Raw genomic sequence first — 27,008 nt, 5'->3', positions numbered from 1 at the left:
ACAATGAAGAGTCGACTGTGGTATCGCCAACACAGGGCGGTGTTTAGATGTCAGCTTTGTGTGTGGGCGTGCGGCCGCCGCACGTGCCAATTGACTGTTGCGACTGGAGGGAGCTACGACCGTGCGGCGCACGCAGCTGCGGCTGTGTATGGAATGACGTTCGTCGGAGAGCCCTGAGCGACAAGTTGGCCGTGCCTGGCACGCCCCAATCGATAACGCCTTGCAAGGAGTCTCCTCCTCTGCCAAATGAAGCGGGCACAGTCGCCGTCGCGTGATTACCTGCCACGGGAATACGAATTGCTTTCGACGAAGCTGCCTTGAATAGAGGTCAACATTACCGAGCTTCAGAATTGGTGTGCCTCATTTCCTTATAGGGAGGGGGCGGGGGAAAAGAGAGAGAGAGAGAGAGAGGGGGGGGGGGGGGTGAAAAAAGAGAAAAAGGAGGGGGGTGGAGGTTGTACAGAGGAGAAGGAGGGGGAGGATATTTTCGATAGATGTGACTAAAACGTAAACTCGGAGTAGACAGACTAGTGTCTGTAACTCAATGTAAATAACAGTGGATCAGGAAATTAAGAATGGAATGAGATAGAACGTCCAGTGCAGAACACATGAAAGAGCATAAATAAACTACGGAAACAAACTGTCAGGTAAAGACTTACGAACACATGCAACTAGAGACAGTTGGATGTATGAGTTTTGTTGCTTTTGTTTGTTAGTCTAAATACTGGTTCAGTGCAACTCTCCGTGCTGGTCTATCCTGATCAAGCCTCTTTGTATCGATATAACTACTGCAGCCCACATCTTTTCTAGCCTGCTGACAAATCCAAGCTTTGATCTTTCTCTACAATTTTTTCACTCCATCCTCTCATCCACACTTTTCTCCATTTCCACATTGATTTATTAATGCCTCAGAATGAGTTCTATCACTTAGTGCTTGCACATACACTGAGGTAACAAAAGTCATGGGATATCACCTAATATCATGTCAGACCTCCTTTTGCCTGGTGTATTGCAACAACCTGAAATGACATAGGCTCAACAAGTCGTTGGAAGTCCTCTGCAGAAATAGTGATGCTGCCTCTATAGTCGTCCATAACTGCGAAAGTGTTGGCTTTGCAAGATTTAGTGCATGAACTGACCACATGCTTATGTACCATAAATGTTCAATGGGATTCATGTCTGGTGATCTGGTTGGCCAAATCATTTGCTCCAATTGTCCAGAATGTTCTTCAAATCAGTTGCGAACAGTTGTGGCCTGGTAACAGCATGCTTTGTCATCCACAAAAATTTCATCATTTTTTGCGAACATGAAATCCATGAATGACTGCAAATGGTCTTGAAACAAACCGTTTCCTGCAGAGGACCCAATCCATTCCATGTAAACACAGCCCACACCATTATGGTGCCACCACCAGCTAGCAAAGTGTCTTGTTGATGACTTGGATCCATGGCTTTGTGCAGTCTGTGCCACACTGAAACACTGCCATCAGCTCTTACCAACTGAAATCGGGACTCATCTGATCAGGCCATGACTTCCAGTCATCTAGGGTACAACCGGTATGGTCACGAGCCAAGGAGATGCACTTCAGGTGATGTTATGCTGTTCGCAAATGTGATGTCATGCTGTTAGCAAAGGTGCTGTCCTAATAGAGATGTTCGTCATACGCCTACATTGATTTCTGCAGTTATTTCAAGCAGTGTTGCAGGTCTGATGCCTCTATGCAAACACCACTGCCCTCAGCCATTAAGTGAAGGCCATCGGCCTTTGCATTGCCCGTGGTGAGGGGTAATGCCTGAAATTTGGTATTCTTGGCACACTCTTGCACTGTGGATCTTGGAATATTGAATTCTCTTAATGATTTCCAAACTATAATGTCCCACGCATCTAGCTGCAACTACCATTCGACATTCAAATCCTGTTAATTCCCACTGTGCAGCCGCAATCATGTCGGAAACCTATTCACATGAATCATCTGAGTACAAGTGATAGCTCCACCAATGTGCTGCCTCTATACCTTGAGGTGTGATACTACTGTCATCTGTATATGTGCATATTGCTATCCCATTACTTGTCATGTTAGTGTATGTTGTTTTGTAATGACGGACAAACGAAAAGGGCATTGTTAGGGAAAGTCAAGGGAGGAGGAAGGTCGGGAATGGAAATTTCACCAGCAGTCAGTTGGTTTCTCTGCCAGAAGATTTAGAGTAAGTGCTCCATCCAAATTCTGCCATGTTTCATTAATACTGTGTGGTGCAGATTTCAAGACTTATAGAGTTAAGAGATGGAATTGCTGGACAGTATGAACCTTTAGGAGGTGAAATGCATAGTACTGCTGATTGACACACACATAAAGGTACATGTAACGCACTGTGTAGCTTTTGGATCTAATAGTTCCTTCCTCAGAAAGGAGAGAAGGATGCGTTGAGAAAGGTTAAAAAGGAAGGGCAGGTTACTCAGACCCGAGGAGGAGATTGACACACTTTCAATGTACAATGAAAGTTGTCATTAACTGCAACCGAGCAACAATTTAAATGAGTGTCAAGTATGCTATTGAGTTACACAAGGAAACACAGTGAGTTCTGTGCAGCAGTGCAAAGCTTTAACACTAGAACAAACATGCTCATTCGTATGATGGCATATGAAACAGGTGTTTAATTAATGCTAAGCTATGGCTGTTCATCAAATTGAGAAAAAAATCATCATTTTATAGGTTAAACTGGGATTTATACATTCAGAAAACTGGTCCCTATTCATTTTGAATGCAGATCACAGGTTGGCATACCCAGCACAGGTGTTGCTGTTCTGACAATTGATACACACTAAATTCATAACTTGTCATTTAGCATACTGGTCACTTCCATGTATATGCTTTAGCATACTGTGATCAACTATATCAGCCTTTGAGTGGTGCAGAAAGGGCAGACTCTAATTGGGATGAGGTTGGAGCTCTATTCCTTCAAGAGCATAACAGTGAACATCGGTCATAGTTGTGCGTCATTGTCCTAGGGCAAAGCTGTGCTTAGAGATTGTTGCCACAGTCTGTAAACAACAAAAAGACAAGCATTTATTCACCTGGCCATTGCTGTCTGACTTTGACCTTCTTCCTGTCTACCAGTGGCCTTCCGGTATGTGATGACTCAACACAACTTGAGCAAATTGGATATTGTGCTCTCTTCTCTTCTAGTTTACTCGACCAACTGCTTTCCTCCCAAATGTGAAATTATGTCCTCTGTACAGATGGAGCCAATGGACTGGAATGCTAAAGGCTTAAAAATACTCTGATAAACCAAAATATTATGACCGTTACCCACAGCGATGTTGGATGCCACCTGGTGACGTTGCTGGCATGTGACGTGACAACAGAAGTATGTAAGCAGAGAAGACACGGATGAGGAATCAGCCTAGCAAAGATATGGGCTGCCAATGGAAAAATCCATTGAGACAAGCTCTTGTACAAAGGGCAGATTATTATTATGCATAGCCTATGAACAAGTATCTCAAAAACGGTGTAACTGGTCTAATTTTCACGGGCTAGTGTCATGAGCATCTTTGGAAAGAGGTAGAAGGATAGCAAAATTACCACTAGGCACTCAATGGTTGGATATGTATGACTCTCCACAGAATATGGAGTTCAGAGATTTGTCTGCTCTGTGGCATATCTACGGTTTCGGAACACACCATTCATCGTACATTGTTTAACGTGGATCTCTGTAGCATACCACCCCTACGTGTTGACCCAACGGCATTGTCAGTTAAGATTGCAGTGGGCACGGGACCATCAGGATTTGATCATCAATCAATGGAAATGTGTTGGCTCTTCAGGTGACTCATGTTTTTGCTACACTAGATCGATGGTCAAAATGACAGCCCAAAACATGCAGCACACAATGAATACAGGCTGTTGGGAGCAGTATTATGCTAGGGGAGACATTCGTGACAGCTGCGAACCAGCTGCATTACGTCATGCTTGATGTCTTCCCCGATGTTCGTTTCATGTTTCAGCAGTATAGTTCTCCATGTCTGGGAGCCAGGACTGTGCTACTAAGTTTGTAGGAGCATTATAGTGAACTCACAGTGATGTTTCTGAGACAGAATTCTCCTTTTCTAAATCCTGTGTAACCCGTATGCGTTGCTATTGGGCACCATCACCGTGTATGCAAATCAGTGGGCTGTTATTTACACAAATCAGATGACTTTTATGTAGACATCTAATGCCACATATGTCCACAAACCTACCAAGCAACTTTCTGATCTCTGATACGCAGAATTAGTTATGTATTTCATTCCAAAGATAGACAAACAAGCTATTAAGCAGGTGATCATAATGTTTTGGCTTCTCAGTGTATAGTTGTGAATATAGTGGTAATAGTGTACTCAAATTACATGTCAGTTAATTAGATTTCCCAAGCTAATTCTCTTTTATGATAACCTCTAATTTATGAAGGACAGTGTAGGTGATAAAGAGGCTACAATGTCAAGGTCTGTCTCTCACATTTTTTTTGCAGCACACTGGCCTTTGAATGATGTGAACATTGTAAGTAAGACATATTTTTCTTACCATATGAGAAGGTTAATTTTAGAAAAAGTGCCAAAACACAAGAGACAAATATTCTCTTAAGATCAACTGAATTAAAATATTAATTAAATTAATGGATGATAGAGATGAACTCAATAACCTCTTCCACATCAGTGAAGATGCAACAACATGAAATAATTCTAGCAAAAAAGATGAGGAATGTTGATCCTGCAATGTAATGAATGTGTAATGAATAGTGAAAATTTATGCCAGATTGGGACTCACTCAAATTTCTAGCTTCTCATGATTGGCTTACTGGTTTCGACCACTGTTTGCAAAAAGCATGAAGTCTGTGTTTGAGTCCCACTCTGGCCTTAATATTATATTCAGTGCTGCCAGGCACCTAATAAAGTGTTCATCTCTCTCTCTCCCCTTTTAACTAAGGATTTCCCTTCTCACTGATATCGTAACAGATGATAAACTAAGTTTTATCATCTTTCGCTAGATTATGAATCAGATGTAACCCCAAGGAAACTACGAATTTCCATTCAGGTAAGACTTCTCTGATGTAAGAAAGGGCAATACTTGCCTGGCCATGCAGGTTTAGGTTTTAATAAAACAAGTAGATGTATTGGGCAATGCATTGAACATAATAAATACAGTGCAAGTGATTATAGTTCATTTAGTGGAATACAAATATACAATTAACCCCATCCCTGATTCTTTAAAGGATTGAACTTTCATGTGTGAAACAGCTCCATACATCTGTGAAATGGGTAGTGAATAGAATTAGTAATAAAGAAGTAATAAATTAAAATGTCATACCTGAGAGATTTTACCGCATAAATTGTGAAAATGTAATAAGCAATAAACTTTTTTCCCTTTCATCATTTTGCTACAGATGTCAGTGAGAAAAAATTCTGAAAATGTTTGAAATTATGTGTAAAATTTGTTGGAAGTCACTAAGTGCTCTCACTCTCAAATACTGGAGGAATACAGTCTGGATAATTTGCACAGCACAAATTACACTACCTCATGACATATGCACAGTTTCTTACTGTAATACTTGTCTCATTGCATTAAATCTTTAACAAAATATCATACCTCTTAATGAGTACATTATGAAGCATTTTAAGTATTCAAATTCTGTCAACAATTATACAACAATTATATGGCATACTGAAAATCAAATTTTTGATGCCCCTGGAAACCATTAGACAGCCTGCAACTGGGTCATCATAGCCGTTCACTAATCTAGGTGTATGAGATTGATATTATGCACAGACTCTTTACCTGGATAAGAATCCAAATTTCATTTGTGGGGTAATGTATGCTATTCTTTGGCCTTGGCACATTTTGTCTTTGTTATTTTTGTCCAAGACGCTATTCTGAAAACTGCAAGGTAATGTAAATAATACTGTGTTTTGAGTTTCCTCTAAGTGTCTTAGCGCAGTAGTAAGACACTGGATCTGTATTTGGGAAGGTTATTGTTCACACCTCTTTCTTGTGATTCTGTTTAATGTTTTTTATGGTTTCCTTAAATCAGTTTGGGGAGTTATGTGGTGGTATCTTTAAACAGGTGATGATCTCTTTCATACTCCTTTGTCTAAATGGGCTGCTGATATCCCTGGTGACCTTATTGTCAACTGAACTGAGTATTATCTTCTAATGACATTGATGTTTAGATTAGGGTGCAGTTACTGAGCCATTAAACACTTATATTTTCTGCTATCCTCTGTTAGCTTTCTGTTGTCTTCATTTTGCTGTATAACATTCCTTATAGCATAAAAAACTATATCTTAGCACAAAAGCTATGATTGGTACAGTCCATGTGAAGTAATCAAACCGGGAGTTTAAATGAGAAATGAAAATTGTCACTCCATTCCTTTATGAAAGTAAATAAACTGTATAACATTATGAGTGATGAATAAATCGTGGCAAATGGAAATTTTTCTAAATAACGATTTTAACATGGAATTCCCATGCGTGCGCGCCTCTCTCTCTCTCTCTCTCTCTCTCTCTCTCTCTCTCTCTCTCTCTCTCTCTCTCTAATGGAGTCAGTGCAAATGATGGAATCCTTGTATCAACTGAAAATTTGTTCCAAACCAGGATTGAAATCAGGATTTCTTACTTGTCACAAGAAGATGCCTCAACCAACCAGGCCGTTTGTTTTTGCCTCCAGGAAGAGCCTACCTAAATTTGCGTACATGAGTGTAGCGTCCATCAAAGAATTTTGTGCAAGTGCTTAGCAAATTTTATGCAGTTGCTTAGCGGAGTGTTTCTTCTGTAACTAGTTGCAAATGGATTGTTGCAATTAAATGTGCTATTCATAATCATATGCTCCTTGAAGTGGATAATTCTCTTGACGCATATACAGAGTAACACTACAATGAGGAGTCAGCTCAACTACACAGTTTACTTTATAATCAAATATGGTAAATAGTAAACACACCTTTCCATGTCATCACTGTTCATAACACAGAATATTCTGACATTCACTTCCAGGATTTGTACTCTCTCTGCTGGTAGTAGTAACCAAATACAGATTTCAGTTGTGCAGTTTTTGAGTAAGAGGGCATAGGGATTTCTCTGCTTTCTTGAGAGTTTGATTGAAATGTATTTACAATTTCATGGTTATTTACATGTTTACAAAACTTGTTGACTAGGCAAAATGAACGTGAAATGATTAAAAAAATGAGGCATCTAAATGAGTGAGTGCAGTATGTGTGTGTACAAATTTTGAATGTTTACTCCAGCATACAAAAATGAAATACGTCAGTTGTCTTTATTCCTTGATGCATGCTTCTGATGAGATGATTTTATTGACCAGCAGAAAGACATCATCAACAGCTAGCCGGAGAGTTGTACAGCATCACTGCAATGTCAATGTATCCCTACACAACATGCCATCAACATATCACTGGATTCCTGGTACAGCACCACATCATCACCCAACTTGATTTTTGCTAATAAACGAATGGTCACAAATTTTATTGAACGCTGCCCTTTCCAAGGCTAAGACTTCATTAAAAACTATGATGTACAGTTTTAAACAAGACAATATTCATTGGTGAAAACTATTCCGTTGTGTCTTGCTTAGTAGTAGTATGGGTTTATGGCTATCAAAATAATGAATGTACATACTTCCATGAACAGCACACCCTTAGAGATCTTTAACACTGTCCACTTTGCTGTGACTAGGGCTTTCATTAAAGTAGTAAAGGAAGTTTGAAAGTAGTGTGTCAGGTGAAGTATTGGACCGTAGGCAGTGGGCCATGTAAAAGTGAGAAAAAATGTGCTGCTAAAGATTTTAGAGAATATCTTAGTGATATATAGTTAGCTGAAGCAAGTTTATTTGAAGACTGCCAGAGTATAATGTATACTGAGCCCATTAGCATTTGGATGATAATAGCATACCAGCTCATAGTGTGTCACTGTCGCCAAAAAGTTATATGGAGCAAAACCTAATCTGTAGTAATGAGAGAAGACGTTATGTGACTTGGACAATGTGAGTGAGCATCTTCGTTTTGTGCCTGCTATCGTAGCCCAGTGCACTCCACATTGTTTCTTCATCTGCACATTGTAGAAATGTGCACACTAATAATGCAAGTAAACAATTATGGAAATTCTAGAAAATATGCTGTATGCACACTGTACGAAAGCATCATTTCAATTTGAATGGTGTCACTGTTCCCATGAGTAGTATTCAGGACTGATATTATTGTTATTTTTTTCCTTTTCATGAAGGACCAGCACTTCTGTTAAGTGGTATACCAAGTTTTGTCATTCCTAATTGTACTTCATTACACTATTTTTGTCCTTATTGTGCAACCATATGTGTCATGCATTGCATTGTCTTAATTGCATTAATGATCATGTCTTTTTTCATGTTTTTCAATGCATTTGTACTTGTTTAACATTGTAATGTGATTAGTAAGTTTCATGGCATTCCGTATTAAATAGTAAAGAGATATTTTTGAACTATGTAATCTGTTTTTTAAATTATTTGATCTGTTTTTTAAATTATGTAATCTGTTTTTTAAATCTGTACTTTGCTTTAATTCAGGGTATATTTGTAACTACTTCAGGCCATTATTTGTACAGTTTATACAACACAAATTATACTTCTAAAAAATACTCAAACTGAATGTAGTAAATTGTATTTGCCTTATCTCACTTGTCATGCTGCAAAAATAATGATTAATCATGATGGTAGGATGGAAAGTAGGGGCGGGATAATCGACAGAGGTGAAGTATGAAGAAACCAAAAGAATTTCAGAAAAAGCCAGCTGAATGATAAAATTTTGTATTACATTATTGGAAAAAAATTGATATTCCTAGTCATTGTGCGGAAAAGGGTAATTGCACCATATTCCCTGGAAAACTCATTATGAACTTAAAAATGAATGCTTATAAATTCAAACAGAAATTATGATACTAGTATATATCTCATTCAGCACAAGATGTTCTGTTTATAATGATTGCTGTAAAAAGAGATAAGATCAAAGGTTGATGTAATGGAGCCACCTGTACTGCTTGTGGGCAGGAAATAATTGTGGCTCACTTTTGAACTCTTTTTTTTTTTTTTTTTTATTTTTCCCTGTCACCAGGATGATCTAAATAACTGCTTTTAATGCTGTCCAATTTTGGTATAGCTACTTTGCTTTTCTGTTTTTGTTTTTGAATATTTGTCTTAAATTCTGATCCATTCAAAGTTTGCTTTTATTTGCAGTACAGACATTGAAATTTACACATTTCAGTGAGAATACACCAAATTCAGCAACAAACAGTACAGTGTGTGGAATGATTCCAATATCATCAGACAAGCTCTGTTTCATACTTGATATCAACTGCAGATATGGTTATTAGATTGAATAAAAGGATAGAAAATCATATTCATGTAAAGCTTTTTGGACAGTTATCTGATGTAGTTTAAGAACTGCTTGTATCTCTAAAACTACGTATCTGTCCAGCTACATGCCCAAGAGACTTCCAAGCAGTGCATTCACCAGGTAAAACCTACAAACTCACATTAGTTCAAAAATGTTAGTATGCCCAGGTTCATAATGCTAATCTCTGCAGTGAATTTAATATATGAAAGTCTTAACTTACAAAAACAAAATGGTACAGACAGAAGAAGAGAATATTACTTGAACAACGAAAGCAGTATGCACAGACATGCAAATATGACAAGAGTACTGATCCTGGAGCCTTCAGAATTATTTAAAGTTGTTCTTTTTTGGGAGAAAAATATTGGAAACGAATTAAAAAATTATAGGAGAAGAATGGAAGGAAAAGTTATTCCAAACCATGAATGAAGAGAGAGAAAAACAAATTTGATTTCAGAAGTGACAACAGAGATTGATTATGCAATGTTAATGTTATGCTCAAGGGAAGCAAAAGTGAACTGAAAATGGCAGCTTACCACAATATAGTGAAATTTTAATAGAAGTCTATGAACATTTATAATATGTAGTTGTTCTTTTTATGTATTGAAAGCACTGCTATTGACCGACTTGTTGAATAAAACTTAATTAGTATTACATGTTCTTGTAGGGAGTAAGATGAACTAAGAAGTAAAGGAAAATGATCAGTCACAGAATTAGGAAACCGAAAATAACGTGTAAAGTTTATTGTATTCATATGCATTGTTCTTTATGCCACAACTTTTACAAAACTTACTGTAGGATTTAACCAAGTGAATGCTTGCTTTTTCTCATTTTTGTTTGTAGTTTCAGAAACTGGGAACATGAATGTGGGGTTTGTGGAGGTCTTTCAGCACCATGATCAGCCCTGGGTAAACACTGCTGTAAGGCGTGTTAACACTGAGCTGAACGGAATGCTCCAGACACCGGCAAGGTCTCACATGAGTGTTGTTCCAGTTGATGCTGTTGGTAGGTGGGGTTACACTACACATAGCTTGCACCTTAATAGGAAGGGAAAAGATAAGTTAGCTTCTCTATTAGCAGGTACTGTAAGGGGGGCCACAGTCACACAAGGGGTAATCCCTGTTGTTATTGGGACCAGTCAGACAGGTTTTTTAGGTTAAAGCCAAATTCCACACAGACAACAACCAAGGAAAATACACTCCTGGAAATGGAAAAAAGAACACATTGACACCGGTGTGTCAGACCCACCATACTTGCTCTGGACACTGCGAGAGGGCTGTACAAGCAATGATCACACGCACGGCACAGCGGACACACCAGGAACCGCGGTGTTGGCCGTCGAATGGCGCTAGCTGCGCAGCATTTGTGCACCGCCGCCGTCAGTGTCAGCCAGTTTGCCGTGGCATACGGAGCTCCATCACAGTCTTCAACACTGGTAGCATGCCGCGACAGCGTGGACGTGAACCGTATGTGCAGTTGACGGACTTTGAGTGAGGGCGTATAGTTGGCATGCGGGAGGCCGGGTGGACGTACCGCCGAATTGCTCAACACGTGGGGCGTGAGGTCTCCACAGTACATCAATGTTGTCGCCAGTGGTCGGCGGAAGGTGCACGCGCCCGTCGACCTGGGACCGGACCGCAGCGACGCACGGATGCACGCCAAGACCGTAGGATCCTACGCAGTGCCGTAGGGGACCACACCGCCACTTCCCAGCAAATTAGGGACACTGTTGCTCCTGGGGTATCGGCGAGGACCATTCGCGACCGTCTCCATGAAGCTGGGCTACGGTCCCGCACACCGTTAGGCCGTCTTCCGCTCACGCCCCAACATCGTGCAGCCTGCCTCCAGTGGTGTCGCGACAGGCGTGAATGGAGGGACGAATGGAGACGTGTCGTCTTCAGCGATGAGAGTCGCTTCTGCCTTGGTGCCAATGATGGTCGTATGCGTGTTTGGCGCCGTGCAGGTGAGCGCCACAATCAGGACTGCATACGACCGAGGCACACAGGGCCAACACCCGGCATCATGGTGTGGGGAGCGATCTCCTACACTGGCCGTACACCACTGGTGATCGTCGAGGGGACACTGAATAGTGCACGGTACATCCAAACCGTCATCGAACCCATCGTTCTACCATTCCTAGACCGGCAAGGGAACTTGCTGTTCCAACAGGACAATGCACGTCCGCATGTATCCCGTGCCACCCAACGTGCTCTAGAAGGTGTAAGTCAACTACCCTGGCCAGCAAGATCTCCGGATCTGTCCCCCATTGAGCATGTTTGGGACTGGATGAAGCGTCGTCACACGCGGTCTGCACGTCCAGCACGAACGCTGGTCCAACTGAGGAGCCAGGTGGAAATGGCATGGCAAGCCGTTCCACAGGACTACATCCAGCATCTCTACGATCATCTCCATGGGAGAATAGCAGCCTGCATTGCTGCGAAAGGTGGATATACACTGTACTAATGCCGACATTGTGCATGCTCTGTTGCCTGTGTCTATGTGCCTGTGGTTCTGTCAGTGTGATCATGTGATGTATCTGACCCCAGGAATGTGTCAATGAAGTTTCCCCTTCCTGGGACAATGAATTCACGGTGTTCTTATTTCAATTTCCAGGAGTGTAGAAGAAAAGAAACTTCATGCACAGCAAATAGGGATAAAGCTAAGGGTGGTATCACCTTATTTTATCAAAATATCAGAGGAATAACAAATAAAGTAGATGAGCTGATAATGTGTTTAGATGATCTCAGAAATAAGATTGAGATTGATATACTTTTTCTGTCTGAGCACCTTTTAACTGTGGGGACGGAAAATGTCAGTATAAATGGGTATAATTTAGCATCTCACACTTGTAGATCTGGTATGGATAAAGGAGTTGCCATTTTCATAAAACAAGGGTATAAATACAGAACTGTTGAAATAAACAAATTTTGTGTTGATCAGCACTTTGAGGTTTGTGCATGTGAACTTCAGCTAGATAATGTTGTGTTGATATTAGCAACAGTGTACAGGTCTCTACTAGGAGATTGGGAGCTATTCATAAAAAAAGTTTGACTCCCTATTATGCTGTCTGTCAGACAAAAAGAAGTAGTTATAAATCTGTGGTGATTTCAATGTTAACTTTCTAAGCAGTTCTGATAGGAAAAGTGAACTAGAAGTGTTGTTAACAACATATAACTTGGAATCAGTGATCAATTTCCCTACACGTATAGCTCAGGACAGTTGTACTCTAATTGATAATGTATTTGTCCAGTAAGAGGATGTAGAACAAACACATGCTGAACAAACACATGCTTTCCCTGTGGTACGTGGATTATCTGACCATGATGTACAATTAATTAACTTACAAAATCTAACAGGGTGAACACTTCAGAAACCATTAAGTAAAAGTGTGAGGGTGCTCAACCTGGTGTCTATAGATCACTTCAGAGAAAGTTTAGGAAATGTAAACTGGGAAGATGTATGTAATGAGCTAAATGCTAATGATAAATGCAGCATATTTCTTGATAAATTTATATCCCTTTTCGAACATTGTTTTCCAAAGAAAATTACTAAATGTAACACCACAAACTTTTCAAAGAAACCTTGGATTACTACAGGTATTAAAGTGTCTTCAGAAAGAAAAAGAAAACTGTATGAGACAGCAAGAACTAGTAAAGATCCAGTAGTAGTTTTATACTATAAAAATTATTGTAACATACTGAGAAAAGTTGTAAGGAAATCAAGAAATATGTATGTTAGAGAAGAAATTAACAATTCCAGCAATAAAATCAAATCAATATGGAATGTTGTTAGAAGGGAGACAGGAAAAGTAACCACTGGGGTAGGTAGTATTACTGTTAAAGAGAATGAGACCATCGTAACCAACAGTACACAGGTAGCCAATGTATTTAACAATCACTTCTTAAGAGTAGGAGAAAAAGTGGGTGAGAATAGTTCAAAAGAAAAAGCCAGGCAGTACATGGAAGAGTCAGTTTTGAAAAATTTTAGTCAGATTAAGTTTCATCTAACAACTTCTTGTGAAATAAGGAAAATTATTAAATCTTTGAAAAATAAATGTTCTGTTGGAGTAGATGACATCTCTAACAAGTTATTAAAACAATGTGGAGCAATTACAGCTGATGTTTTGACTCACATATGTAATGCATCACTGACTCAGGGTATTTTTTTCCAAACAGGTTAAAATATGCCATTGTCATGCCTCTAAACAAAAAGGAGGAAACCACAGAGGTCAATAATTACTGGCCAGTATCCTTGCTTACAGCATTTTCAAAAATCTTTGAGAAAGTAACGTACTCAAGAGTGGTTAGCCATCTCAACAGCAATGGGATACTTAGTAAATCACAGTTTGGATTTCAGAAATGCTGTTCCACTGAGACAGCAATATACAATTTCACTGTACACATAATAGAGTCTTTAAATAGTAAAATGTCACCTGTAGGAATGTTCTGCGACTTATCCAAACATTTGATTGTGTGAACCATGACATTATGTTTGAGAAATTACAGTTCTGTGGTATAAATGGAACAGCATATGAGTGGTTTAAGTCAGATTTACATAACAGGAAGCAAAAAGTCTCTTTATATGCTTCAAGTGATTCAAAGGAGTTTGCCACTTCATCTAACTGGGGTGAAATTACATTAGGTGTTCCACAAGGTTCGATCATGGGTCCCTCCCTGTTCTTGATATATGTGAATGACCTCCCTTCTTATGTGAAAGACGATGTTGAACTGACACTGTTTGCTGATGATACAAGCATAATTATTAATCCAGTAAAAGAAAGTCCGATAGAAAATGATGCAAATAAGATCTTTCGAAAAGTTATTAATTGGTTTTCTGCGAATAGGCTTAGTCTGAACTTCGAGAAAACACAGTACATCCAATTTTCTGCTGCAAAAAGTATAATTCCTTCAATAAACATAACACATCAAAAGAAGTCAGATGCCAGGGTAGAGCATACTAAGTTTTTGGGTGTACATATAGATGAGAATCTTAATTGGAAAATTCACATTTTGGATCTCCTAAAGCGACTAGGTTCAGCAACTTTTACTATCAGAATAATTGCCAATTTTGAGGATGTAGAAATTAGTAAGCTAACATACTTTGCATACTTCCATTCTCTGATGTCGTACGGAATAATTTCTGGGGCAACTCAACACTTAGGCAAAAGGTATTCACTGCTCAAAAGAAAGTAGTTAGAATAATGTGTGGGGTTCATAGTCGCACATCTTGTAGGCATCTGTTTTAAAGGTTAGAAATTCTTACAACTGCTTCACAGTACATTTACTCAGTAATGAAATTTTTTTCTAAACAACATGGATGAGTTTAAAATCAACAGCGACATTCATGATTACAATACCAGAGAAAAGAAAGACCTACACTATCCTTTACTTAACCTATCTTTGGCACAGAAAGGGATAAAATATGCTGCTCTATCATAGAGTTTTGTTTGGCCTGGCTCTCCCAAGGCTGTCGGTAGTTATAATGAAATGTTGTGTACTCCTGGGTCCTTGTTTCGACTTAGGTCTTCCAGTGCTCTGTCAAACTCTTCATGCAGTATCATATCTCCCATTTCATCTTCATCTACATTCTCTTCCATTTCTATAATATTGTCCTCAAGTACATTGCCCTTGTATAGACCCTCTATATACTCCTTCCACCTTTCCGCTTTTCCTTCTTTGCTTAGAACTGGGTTTCCAACTGAGCTCTTGATATTCATGCAAGTGGTTCTCTTGTCTCCAAAGGTCTCTTTCATTTTCCTGTAGGCAGTATCTATCTTACCCCTTGTGATATGTGCCTCTACATCGTTACATTTGTCCTCTAGCCATTCCTGCTCAGCCATTTTGTACTTCCTGTTGATCTCATTTTTGACACATTTGTATTCCTTTCTGCCTACTTCATTTACTGCATTTTTATATTTCCTCCTTTCATCAATTAAATTCAATCTCTCTTCAGTTACCCAAGGATTTCTACTAGCCCTCGTCTTTTTACCTAATTGATCCTCTGTTACCTTCACTATTTCATCTCTCAAACCTACCCATTCTTCTTCTACTTTATTTCTTTCCCCCATTCTTGTCAATTGTTCCCTAATGCTCTCCCTGAAGCTCTCTACAACTTCTGGTTCTTTCAGTTTGTCCAGGTCCCATCTCTTCAAATTCCCACTTTTTTGCAGTTTCTTCAGTTTTAACCTACATTTCATAACCAATAGATTGTGGTCAGAATCCACATCTGCCCCTGGTAGTCTTACAATTTGAAACCTGGTTCCTGAATCTCTGTCTTACCATTATATAATCTATCTGAGAGCTTCCAGTATCTCCAGGCTTTGTACAATTCTTTTTTTTCTGTTAATGGTAAGTAGATTAAAAAATTAAAAAAAAAAACTTATTATTGAGAGTTTGAAGTGACACATATGACAATAAACTTTACACTACAGATTAAACAGACAAATAATTACCATCCTCAAACTGTACATGATCTATGAGTATGACTCTGTTTTAAAGTCAGTGTGATTTGAAGTCCCGTATAAACATTGTGGAATGGAAGCAAAGATGGGCTGTATATTCTCCTGTGGACTTTTCATCTGTGCAGTTAGTATTTTGCAGGTCCATAAATTATCAGTAATGGTTAATGGGGAACCATGAGGCAAAATGCCTACATCTGTCTTGTTCAATGGGCAATGTGCTGGGTAAGTGCTCAAACAAGGGGTACAGGTAGCACATTCTTAGACACATGGATGTGCACAGTCCTGCTGAAATATCATGTGGAATTGCCTCAAGGAGGACATGTTTCAAACTCCAAAATGTTCCTGTTAGCGTTGAGGGTATGCGAGGTAGAATGGTCAGTACTTGGGTATAACAGAAATGCTCGTTTGAAGCAAAACACTTCACATAGTCATATTTATTAGTTCTAATGATTTCAGAGATAGAACATTTAATGTACATTTGTTCTTGGGTAGTGGCACACACCCAACCTCTTCGACATTTTATTCTAGCCTAAGCTACCTCATTGCTTCTAACCTCTTTGCTCAGGATGTCGTTGTGCCATTAAACTAGCCCATTAAATGCACAGTTGTCCATGTTTGTGAAGTAGTGCGAGGGATGGAAAGTGTGTTAGACAGAGGCATTGGTTAACTGTGTTAGTACACATACTGGCTAAAATGCCACACATGTACACTAATATGGAGATAACATGCATACAGACATGGTGCACATTTATGACTTCTGCAATGGTTGTAACTCTGCTGCTGTCGAAGAATACCATTGACACTTTCTGTGGAGTGTTTACCAGTGTTTTTAGCATATTTGTGAAACCACTATTTTTCCAAGTTCCTGTTTTACTTTTGAATCTGTAGTTCAACAACCTGTGCAGGGACATTGTTGAAATGGTGTAGTGTGTTGCTAGTTCTAGCACATGGCAGCTTTGTGTGCATATCATGTGTCCCACAAACACGTGGGGGCGAACTTACATGTGGGAAACTTGTAGCCATTTATGCCTTAACATGTCTACATTCTTCACATTGGTGACAGCGTCACATGACTTGAATTTTGTCACTGCTTAAATGACAATCATTATTTGCATCCATTAATACTAGTCACTGATGAAGCCATGTTTACTTGGAATGGAATCAAAAGCATACACAATAATCAATTATGGTTGCAGGAAAATCCACACGTTACCACTGAAACCAATTTCCAAATATATTTTTCGATCAGTGTTTGATAATTAACTTGTCGATAGCTCTAACTATTTTAAAAGAGCAAATGTCTAGACATAATTACTTAAATTTTTTGGAAAAAATCATTTGCTGAACACCTTGAGGATGTACCTTTAGCCATGTGGAATGCAATGTACTTCTGGTATGGGGGAGCCCCTCCACATTTTACTGTTTTACATTCAACCGCACTTACCCTAATCACTGTATTGGTCAAGGTAACACAATTAACTAGCCACCAAGACTGCTTGCCATTACACCATTAGATTTTAGTTTATGGAGTTTGATGAAGTCTGAGATATACAAACGAAATGTGAATGTGAGATGAACTGTTTAGCCACAGCAAGGGCACTGATGGCCTCATCAGGGAATGTGCAGTGGCACTCAGACAAGCAACACAATAAGTTTTCCCAAGAGGGCACAATTTTATTTAAGTTGATGGTGGGATATTCAAACATTTGTTCTGAACTGTACAACAGCTGTAATGCGAGGTGTATGATGATACTTAGAGATGAATGTTTTAAAAAAAGGTAGTTTTCAATTGATACTCTGTAAAACGTATGTTATAATGTTTTTTAAGTGTTGTATGCGTGTAAACCTGACAGTGTATTGAAAAATAGAGAAAATAAATAAAAATGTAGATTAAATGTGTTCTATCTCAGAAACCATTTGGAATAGTGTGTGTGTCATATGAAGTTTTTTGCTTCAAATTGTCATTCCTGTCATATCCTTGAATATTGACTATTCCTCCAGGGACACCACATGTATGAGTCAAGATCATGTTTTATCCAATGACACTTCAAACCAACACACTTGTTTTCATCCATTATGTCATTCTCCAATGCAGGCCACCAGATTTGGTCTAATATGTGTTCAGACATATTTGTAGGGCAGGTTGAAGTGAGACTCATCCCTGTATGCTGCTTTTTGTCTCTCAGTGCACAAATGACAGTGCTCGTGATCTCATTTCAAGTGGAGACGTGATGTTTCTGTTCAATGCAAGGCAGCACAATGACAAATATACCAACAGTCCAGCCCACAGGTACTGACACAGAACTTATTATACATACTGGTGTGCAGCCATTGCAGTGCTCCAGCATCAAGCCAACCCTGTGAATAAAGTCATACCATTTGTTAGGTATGACCCTATAGATGCGTTAGCAATCATCCCTTGCAGTGTTAATGTTTGGTGATCCAATACATCCTGTATGTATACACGTATTCATCACATGCATCACTGTAGTAGCAACTTCCCTCAGCACTAACCAAAGCATTTCTCACAGATTTTTCTAACCTATGTGAACTCACTATTATGCTGATATTGTGTCATTCATCAGTGAACACACAGGTTTCATTTCATCACTTTCCATTGATTTCATTTTGCATGACACTAAACTTCCTGGTTGCTGGAGAGAGCACTAATTACGCATCTGCATACATCACCTCTCTGCTGTCTTATCTACACAGCGTGTTATCTTGGATGGAGAATCATCATCAGATGCAGAAGTAACTTTGGGTGTGCCCCAGGGAAGTGTGCTGGGACCCTTGCTGTTCATGTTGTGTATTAATGACTTTGCAGATGATATTAATAGTAAAATCAGGCTTTCTGCAGATGATGTAGTTATCTAAAATGAATTACTATCTCAAAGAAGCTGCATAAAATTTAGTCAGATCTTGATAAGATTTCAACATGGTGCAGAGATTGGTAACATGCTGTAAATGTTCAGAAATGTAAAATTGTGCACTTCACAAAACAAAAAAAATGTACTATCCTGTGATGTTAATATCAAAGACTCACTGTTGAAATCAGCCAACTCATACAAATACCTGTGTGTAACACTTTGTAGGGATGTGAAATGGAATGATTACATAGGGTAAGGCATGGGTAAAGCAGATGGTAGACTTCGGTTTATTGATAGAATACTGGGGAAGTTCAGTCAGTCTACAAAAGATATTGTTTGGAAGTCACTCGTGCAACTCATCCTAGAATATCGCGAAAGTATGTGGGACCCGTACAAGATAGGACAAATGGGGGATATTGAACATATACAGAGGAGGGCAGCACGAAACATCACAGACTTGTTGAAGCGGTTGGAGAATGTCACAGAGATACGAAGGAACAGACTCTTGAAGACAGACGTAAATTATCCCAAGAAAGTCTATTAACAAAGTTTCAAGAATCAGCTGTAAATGATTACCCTAGGGATATACTACAACCTTCCATGTATCGCTCACACAGAGATCGCGAGGATAAGATTAGAAATATTACTACAATCATTCTTCCCATGCTCGATAAGTGAATGGAAAAGGAAGAAAACCTAATAACTGGTACAATGGAATATACCCTCTGTCATTAAGCGAAGAAGTAGAGAAAGAAGAACTAGGGGACACAATTCTGAAAGATGAATTTGAAAAAGCACTAAAAGAACTACCAGATAAGAAAGCGGCAGGTGTTGATGATATACCTTCTGAACTAATTAAGAAATCAGGAGACAAAATGAAAGCTACATTACTGCAACTCATACAGAAAATATACAAAACAGGTGAAGTTCCTGAAGACTATCAGAAATGCATCATATTCCCCATACCTAAGAAAGCATCTACTATGGACTGTGAAAACCATCGAACACTCAGTCTTCTTTCACACGCATCAAAAATTCTAATAAGAATAATTTTGAAAAGAGTTGAAAACCAATTGAATAGCACTCTAAGTGAAGACCAATTCGGTTTTAGAAGCGGTGTAGGGACGAGGGAAGCAATCTTATCTTTAAGACTAATAATTGAGAAACAAATTTCCAAAAACAAACAAGTATTTATAGCCTTCGTAGACCTCGAAAAGGCATTTGACAATGTTGTATGGCCAGAAATGTTTAGAATTCTGAAGAAGGCTGGTCTGAAATATAATGATAGAAGGATAATCTTTAAAATATACCAAAATGAAACAGCCTTAGTTAAGAAGGAAAACAAAGAAGAAACAGCAAGAATAAGGAAAGGAGTGAGACAGGGATGCCCACTATCTCCAGTAATTTTCAACGCATATATCCAAGAAGCAATAGACAAAATAAGAGAGAATATTGAAGTAGGAATAAAACTTAACGGAATGAAAATAGATATGTTGCGATATGCAGATGATATCGCCATAATTACAGAAAGGAAAGAAGATTTAGAAGCCGCACTCAATGAAATGGAAAACACCTTAAAAGAACAGTATGGAATGAAAATAAATAAGAAAAAGACTAAAGTGATGGTGAGTGGCGCCCTGAACTACAATGAACCCATACGAATAACAATAAAGGGAGAGAAACTAGGGCAGGTTACAGAATTTAACTACTTAGGTAGCAAAATAACAGCAGATGGAAGGAGCAAAAGTGACATTAAAAACAGAATACAACTTGCCAAAATAGCATTCAATGGAAAAAGAAACTTACTGACGAGTAGAAATGTTAGTTTAGACGTAAGAAAGAGAGTCATGAAAACCTATGTGTGGAGTACAGCCCTTTACGGATGTGAAACTTGGACTAGTGGAAAAGAAGAAAAGAGAAGATTAGAGGCATTCGAAATGTGGTGCTACCGGAGAATGGAAAAAATCAGCTGGCGAGACAAGGCTACAAACGAAGATGTCCTCAGAAGAGTGAAAGAAAACAGATCTCTTTGGCGAAATATACAGAAAAGAAGAATAACCTTCATAGGTCACATTTTACGGCATAACAATTTCATTAAGAGAATATTAGAAGGAATCATTGAAGGAAGAACTCGCCGAGGACGACCTAGACTAAGCTACATTCAACAAGTAATAAATGACATCGGGTGCCAGACCTATGCAGATATGAAGAAGAAAGTTGACAAAAGAACGGAATGGCGTGCTGCTGCCAACCAACCTGTGGGTTGATAACCGAAGAAGAAGAAGAATGCGCCTCATGGCGGTTTGCAGAAAATAGATATAAATGTAGATGTATACATATCCTTTTGGTATCTAAATGGTTAAGTGTCAGAATACAAATCCAAAAGTTCATTGTACAGGCTTTACCAGTCTTAAGATTTTTCTAACACTTATTTCTTCTTTCGACTCTTGCAATTACTTGTTAATGTGAATAAAAAGCAGTGTTGCATTGTAATTTGAGGTCCATGTTAAACTGTAGTTTCCCTAAAACAGGCTCAGAAAGATGGTTCAGAAGGTGAGAGGAAGGTGAGGGAATGCCATCTCCAGTATGACCATACCTGGTAAAGCACTGTGTTGTTCAAAGCAACCTTTGGGTCAAGCATAACTTTACCATACCAGGTGTACCGGTATGAAATGAACGTTTTTTTGTGAAAATGAAACACTAATTTTGAATCGAAAAGTAAAAACATTTTATTCAAAGTACTGACCATAGCTTTCTATACATTTTGACCACCTTTCTGGCAATTTGTGAACACCATGCCAATAGAAATGTTCGTCTCTTGAAGCAAACCAATCAGACACTCAATTTTCGACTTCTGCGTAGGAATCGAAGTGTTCCTCAGCCAATGCATGTCCCATTGATGGAAACAAATGGTAGTCGGAAGGGGCCAAGTCTGGTGAATACGGCGAGTGGGGTAGCAGGTCCCAGCCAAGTGTTTTGATTGTATCCTGAACCACTTTTTCTTTGTGTGCAGGTGCATTGCCGTGTAAAAAAATTACTTTGCCATGTCTTCTGGCCCATTCTGGTCTTTTTTCGATCAATGCATAGTTCAAATTGATCATTTGTTGTCTGTAGCAATTAGTATTCACAGTTTCAATGGGTCTTAGAAGATCATGATACAGCACACCTTTCTGATCCCACCAAACACAGAGCATTGTCTTCTTGCCGAATCAGTCTGGTTTTGCAGTCAATGTTGATGGTTGTCCCGGATGAACCCATGATTTTTCCCATTTAGGATTCTTAAAATAAATCCATTTTTCATTGTCAGTAACAATTCGATGCAAAATTGATTTTCTTTCATGTCTTTGAAGCAAAATTTGACAAATGGTTTTTCGGTTTTCCATCTGTCTTTCATTCAATTCATGTGGCACCCATTTTCCACACTTTTGGATCTTTTCCATAGCTTTCAAATGGTCAGAAATTGTTTGTTGTGCAACATTTAGCATTGCTGCCATTTGCTTCTGACTCAAAGTATCATCTTCATCCAATATTGTTTGCAATTCGGCATCTTCGAACTTTTTGGGTTTTCTTCCACATTCTTCGTTTCTTACATAAAAATCATTATTTCTGAACTGTTGAAACTATCTTTTGCATGTTGCTTCTGATAGAGCATGATCACCATATACCTCGACAAGCATTCGATGCGACTCTGCAGCACTTTTTTTCAAATGAAAACAAAAAATTAATGCTTTCCGCAAATATCACTTTCTGGTACAAAATTCGACATGGTTAACACGATGAAAACATATGATGATGTTTGTTCCATGAGTTGATGTATACTAAATATCTTTAACAGATCTCATACCAACCAAACAAAAAAAAATTAAGGCTCGTTCACAACAAATGTCCCCTATCGACACATTTGTACACTCATTTCACACCGGTACACCTGGTACCTTATTAGATTTTTAAGCATTTGTATCTTCCTCTCTTGGTACTGAATTTTTCACAAATATTTGTGTCCAATCTCTACAGATCTGATTACTTGGCATTAGATGTGTTAGTATGAATGCTAAAGATTTGAAAAGTAAATAAATAAATGAAATATAAAATAAAATCTACAATAAAGTTAATGACAATATGACAGATACAAAATTAATTTCTACACGTAGGAGAAGTCAACACCAGTGCAGATTAACTTTTAATGGCATTAAAAAAAACATTTAGTGTAAATAATAAAGTACTAGCAGATTTATATTATAACAAATATTAAAAATAAATAAGAAAAGTGTAAATTATCAAGTGTATTCAGATAGTCAAAGTCATCTATGCATCAATGAGGGAAAATTCTTAATACAGGAGCTGCATAATTTCATAATTTTTCTTTGGTGTTTTTGAATTGTTTTTGTTCTCATAATCAGAAGTAATAGTTGCAACTCTTGTATGCTTCTTACAGACATCTTGTGGGTATTGTACACAGTGTGAAATTGCACCCATGGACAGTTGAAATCATTGGAGCATAAAGTGGGAGCACATAGTAGATGAAAATAACACTTTGGCTTATAGAATTAATTACTTTACTGAAATAGAGAGAGTGAGAGGCGGGAGGGGGGGGGGGGGGGGGGGGGGAGAATGGCACAGGACTTCAACAGCAGCAGCAGCAGCAGCAGCACTGCCAGTCATTTGAGTCAGACAACTATCCTATCAGCATGATATTTGAAAAGGTGTTTCCACTTTTGTTTGACTGAGTCTCAATGCATTTTCAAAGAGGAGCATTTCTCCTTTGATCCCTTATAAATAGGGCCTTGTTAATTCATTGTTCTGAAATGAGGACATATCTAAGGGATTTTCTTTACTCCCTTCAATTGACTGTAAAGGTCATGTGGGAACTATTTGACACTGATTTTTATTAATTATATTAATGTTATAGCTGCAGTATTCAAGCATCAGTTTATATGTTATTAATCAGTGATGCAGGTGATATTTCAGATGCAACATGAGTATCCCTGTTGTAATTATAACGATATCTTGGCAGCAATTCATTTGGGGAAAATACCTGTGCCACTGAATTTCAATTTTCTGTACAAATTGGGGCAACCAGTCTAAAAAATTTTTGTGTTCCAAAATAAGTAAAAAAGTCCAATTCACATCTGAAAATCACACTGCTGTTGGTTTAAGGTTGTAATTTGTTTTATGATATTGCACCTCGATATTTAATGATACTATCACAAACCATATTGATGTTTGGAAATAAAAATATTAAACTTAGTGAACACCCCCCCCGACACACACACACACACACACACACACACACACACACACACAAAACTTTGCAGCCTTCTGCCATTCTCTACAGATAACTAAGCGCTTGTAAGATGCTATACAGCTGCTAAACCCCACCCATTAGGTGACAATCACCACATAACAGTCCCATACCCCACTAAACCCCCTACATCTGCAAAGCATTTCACCTAAGTACTTATTACTTTTGATTTGATGACGGTATTGGCAAGCTACATATGCTAAAGGTGAGAGCCATTCTTGTTTCATTCTGCATTATCTGTCAGCTCATCTATAAATAAGTTTCAACGTGTTAGTGATTTAGCCATGAAATTCTCAGTATTAATGAAAAGTCAGAAATTGTTTTCAACATGTTCTATTGGTTTAACCATGAAATTTTCAGTATTAATGGTGAGCTAGAAGCAGAATGTCAACACAGTGTCTTGTTACCTCACACACTTCAAGACAGAATTGCAGGAAACATGGTATTTATTATATTGTACTATCTAGCAATTTCTGCCATGTTCAGAATAAGAGTGTCAGATGGTTTTATTTTACGCGTTATATAACTATACATCTCTACTTCTTCAGTTCCCTGTAAATGATATTTGCACATTGAAATGTTCTGGGTCTCAGTTTCCACATATGTTTAATGTACAGTGACTTGTTTGTTGTAGCATCTCACTGGACGAGACAGCAGCTCGTGATGCTCTGGTGCGAGCTGCTGAAAGAGAGGTTAATACTATTCGGTCAGAACTGGAAGCTGCAGAAAGAGCAAGGGATGGCTTGCTTCGAGAGAACAGGTGGGCTACTTTTTAATTTAATATTAGCTGAAGATGAATGCTCACATTTAATGTACTTGTATGAATATGTATTCTTTAGTAGAGGAGTGAAAATGAAATGTCTTGTAGACTTGACATACTCATTTGTCTCCTGAGAGTACCAAGTGGTAATATACAGGATGTTTTTAAATTCTCATCAGCAAATTGCTAGTATCTGTGTAAGGCATTGAGTAGGTAATGGTTTGAGTAGGAAACCATGTCAGATGTACAATTTCCATGCAAAAGGAATGACCCTATGGATCATTGTTTCATGCCCTCCTACATATGCTGAGTTATACAGCAATAACAATTTACCATGATGATGATGATGATGATGACCATGACTGTGATGACAATGAGGATGATGATGATGACGGTGACAATATTTGTAATCATTTGTGGTAACAAAGTCCTATGCTAAGACATACACACAACATTAGACATTTTGTTTCTTTTGTGCCACTGGGGGTAATCACTCTGTTGTTATTGTTGGTAATTAGTATGGTACCACATTAGTTACAAATGTAATAATTATAAGAACATTACTGTTCATTTTTCACCCACCCATCACACACGTGTGTGTGTGTGTGTGTGTGTGTGTGTGTGTGTGTGTGTGTGTGTGTGTGTGTGTGTGAGAGAGAGAGAGAGAGAGAGAGAGAGAGAGAGAGAGAGAGAGAGAGAGAGAGAAAGGGGAGGAGGGTCACCCTCTATTGCATGGAAACTGTTGTCACAGGAAAGAATTAAGAATTATGCTTGAAACTACTGTCTCATCTCCGCCACTATTTCCTTATGTCTTGTGTGACATCCATTGCCAGTATTTCTCAGTGATTATTTTCTATTTGTCCCTTTCCTATACACTCTCTTCCACAGCCCTGTCTAAGTGACTTCTTTAAAAGATTCCCTTGTATGAGTTCTCTTTTCTTTGTTCTAAATATTAAGCTCAGGAATAATTAAAAAATAAATGTAGTAAATAGTAAATGCAGTAAAAATTCATAGTTTAGTCAAGTTAGAAGGTGTAAACTTACATACCCCACTTCTTGTTTATAGGCGCCTGCAAGACGACTTGGCCTCTGTGACAAAAGACTGCAATATTGCAAACAGAGAACTGGTTGCAGCTCGTGACGAGGCAGATACGCTAAAGAGACAGCTTCAGGATTATGTCAAGGAGATCAAAAGGATTGAAGACATGCTTGCAAGGAAGGTAGACAACTCTTACTTAATTAGTTTCTTGTCTTCTTAAATATAAAAAGCATGTGGTTTTTCTCCATCACAATGAGCAGATTTGTGAGAACAGTCCAGTTTTCGCTTCCTTTGATCATGGAAAATCTTTGATCCCATTTCTCTCAAACATTTGACACCGACCTTCCCATCCCCCTCAAAACTTTGTAAACAGTGTCATATTGTTTGAAATGATCACTTATTTCTGCATGAAATAAGAGGTCCTTTTGCAATTTTGTGTCTGTGTTTGAATGACATGAAGCAAATGATTTAAAGGTAATAAAAAATCATAATGTGTTTGTTAATGTGATGGAAGTGTGTTATATTTTAAAAGTAAATAATTGTGAATATTTCCATTTAATTAATGGGTATAAAATTCATAAATGTAATGTATAAAATTTCCAGTAATCCAAATGAATATCAGTTGTAATTAAATGATCACATTAACCACACACAAAGGAAACTAACTTTGACATTGTATGTGAATACAGGTTTTTTGGCAAATTTCACTGACAAAATCTTGTTGGAAAAACAGACATAATGTCTAATGGGATAGCAGCAATCAGTGATTTTATAATGTTACTTATAATCCATCTTGATTGCAAATTTTTTTATTCATATGACCGGTTTCGGTTCATTCAGAACCATCTTCAGATCTGATATTTCAGTTACAGGAGTAACCCATCCAAATCCAGCAACCTTCACATGCTGCATATGAAAGTAACATTATAAAATCTTGTTGGGTTATCAGCAGAATGGCAGTGTCATGTTGTAGCAACTTTTCAGTGAGTAATCCGTGATCAATAGACCACTACTTTCTTTCAAGAAATGCAAGTCCCAGTACAGTTGATAGTTGTGAACAATTTTTATGAATGAAGCTTGTCATTTTGGAGGAAGACAGGTGAGGTCAAAGGGAATAATGTGTATGATTTTCAGAGGAGATAGAGCGATATAAAATGAAAAATGAATTTATG

At 38.3% G+C, this 27,008-nt stretch overlaps 1 protein-coding gene across 1 annotated transcript in view; it reads left to right on the top strand.

Annotated features, from left to right (window-relative positions):
* Positions 1 to 27,008, top strand: part of LOC124804893 (centrosomal protein of 135 kDa-like) — a 412,291-nt gene that overhangs the window by 318,630 nt on the left and 66,653 nt on the right. Inside the window, exons 17-18 of the mRNA XM_047265266.1 lie at positions 24,673 to 24,798; positions 25,864 to 26,017. Coding sequence (XP_047121222.1) covers positions 24,673 to 24,798; positions 25,864 to 26,017 — 280 coding nt within the window. The remainder of the gene's footprint in view (positions 1 to 24,672; positions 24,799 to 25,863; positions 26,018 to 27,008) is intronic.

The sequence above is a fragment of the Schistocerca piceifrons genome, chromosome 7, assembly GCF_021461385.2.
Source record: "Schistocerca piceifrons isolate TAMUIC-IGC-003096 chromosome 7, iqSchPice1.1, whole genome shotgun sequence".
Taxonomy (NCBI): Eukaryota; Metazoa; Arthropoda; class Insecta; order Orthoptera; family Acrididae; genus Schistocerca; species Schistocerca piceifrons.
Note: the sequence above shows the minus strand (reverse complement) of the source record. Positions and strands in the feature narration are given on the sequence as shown.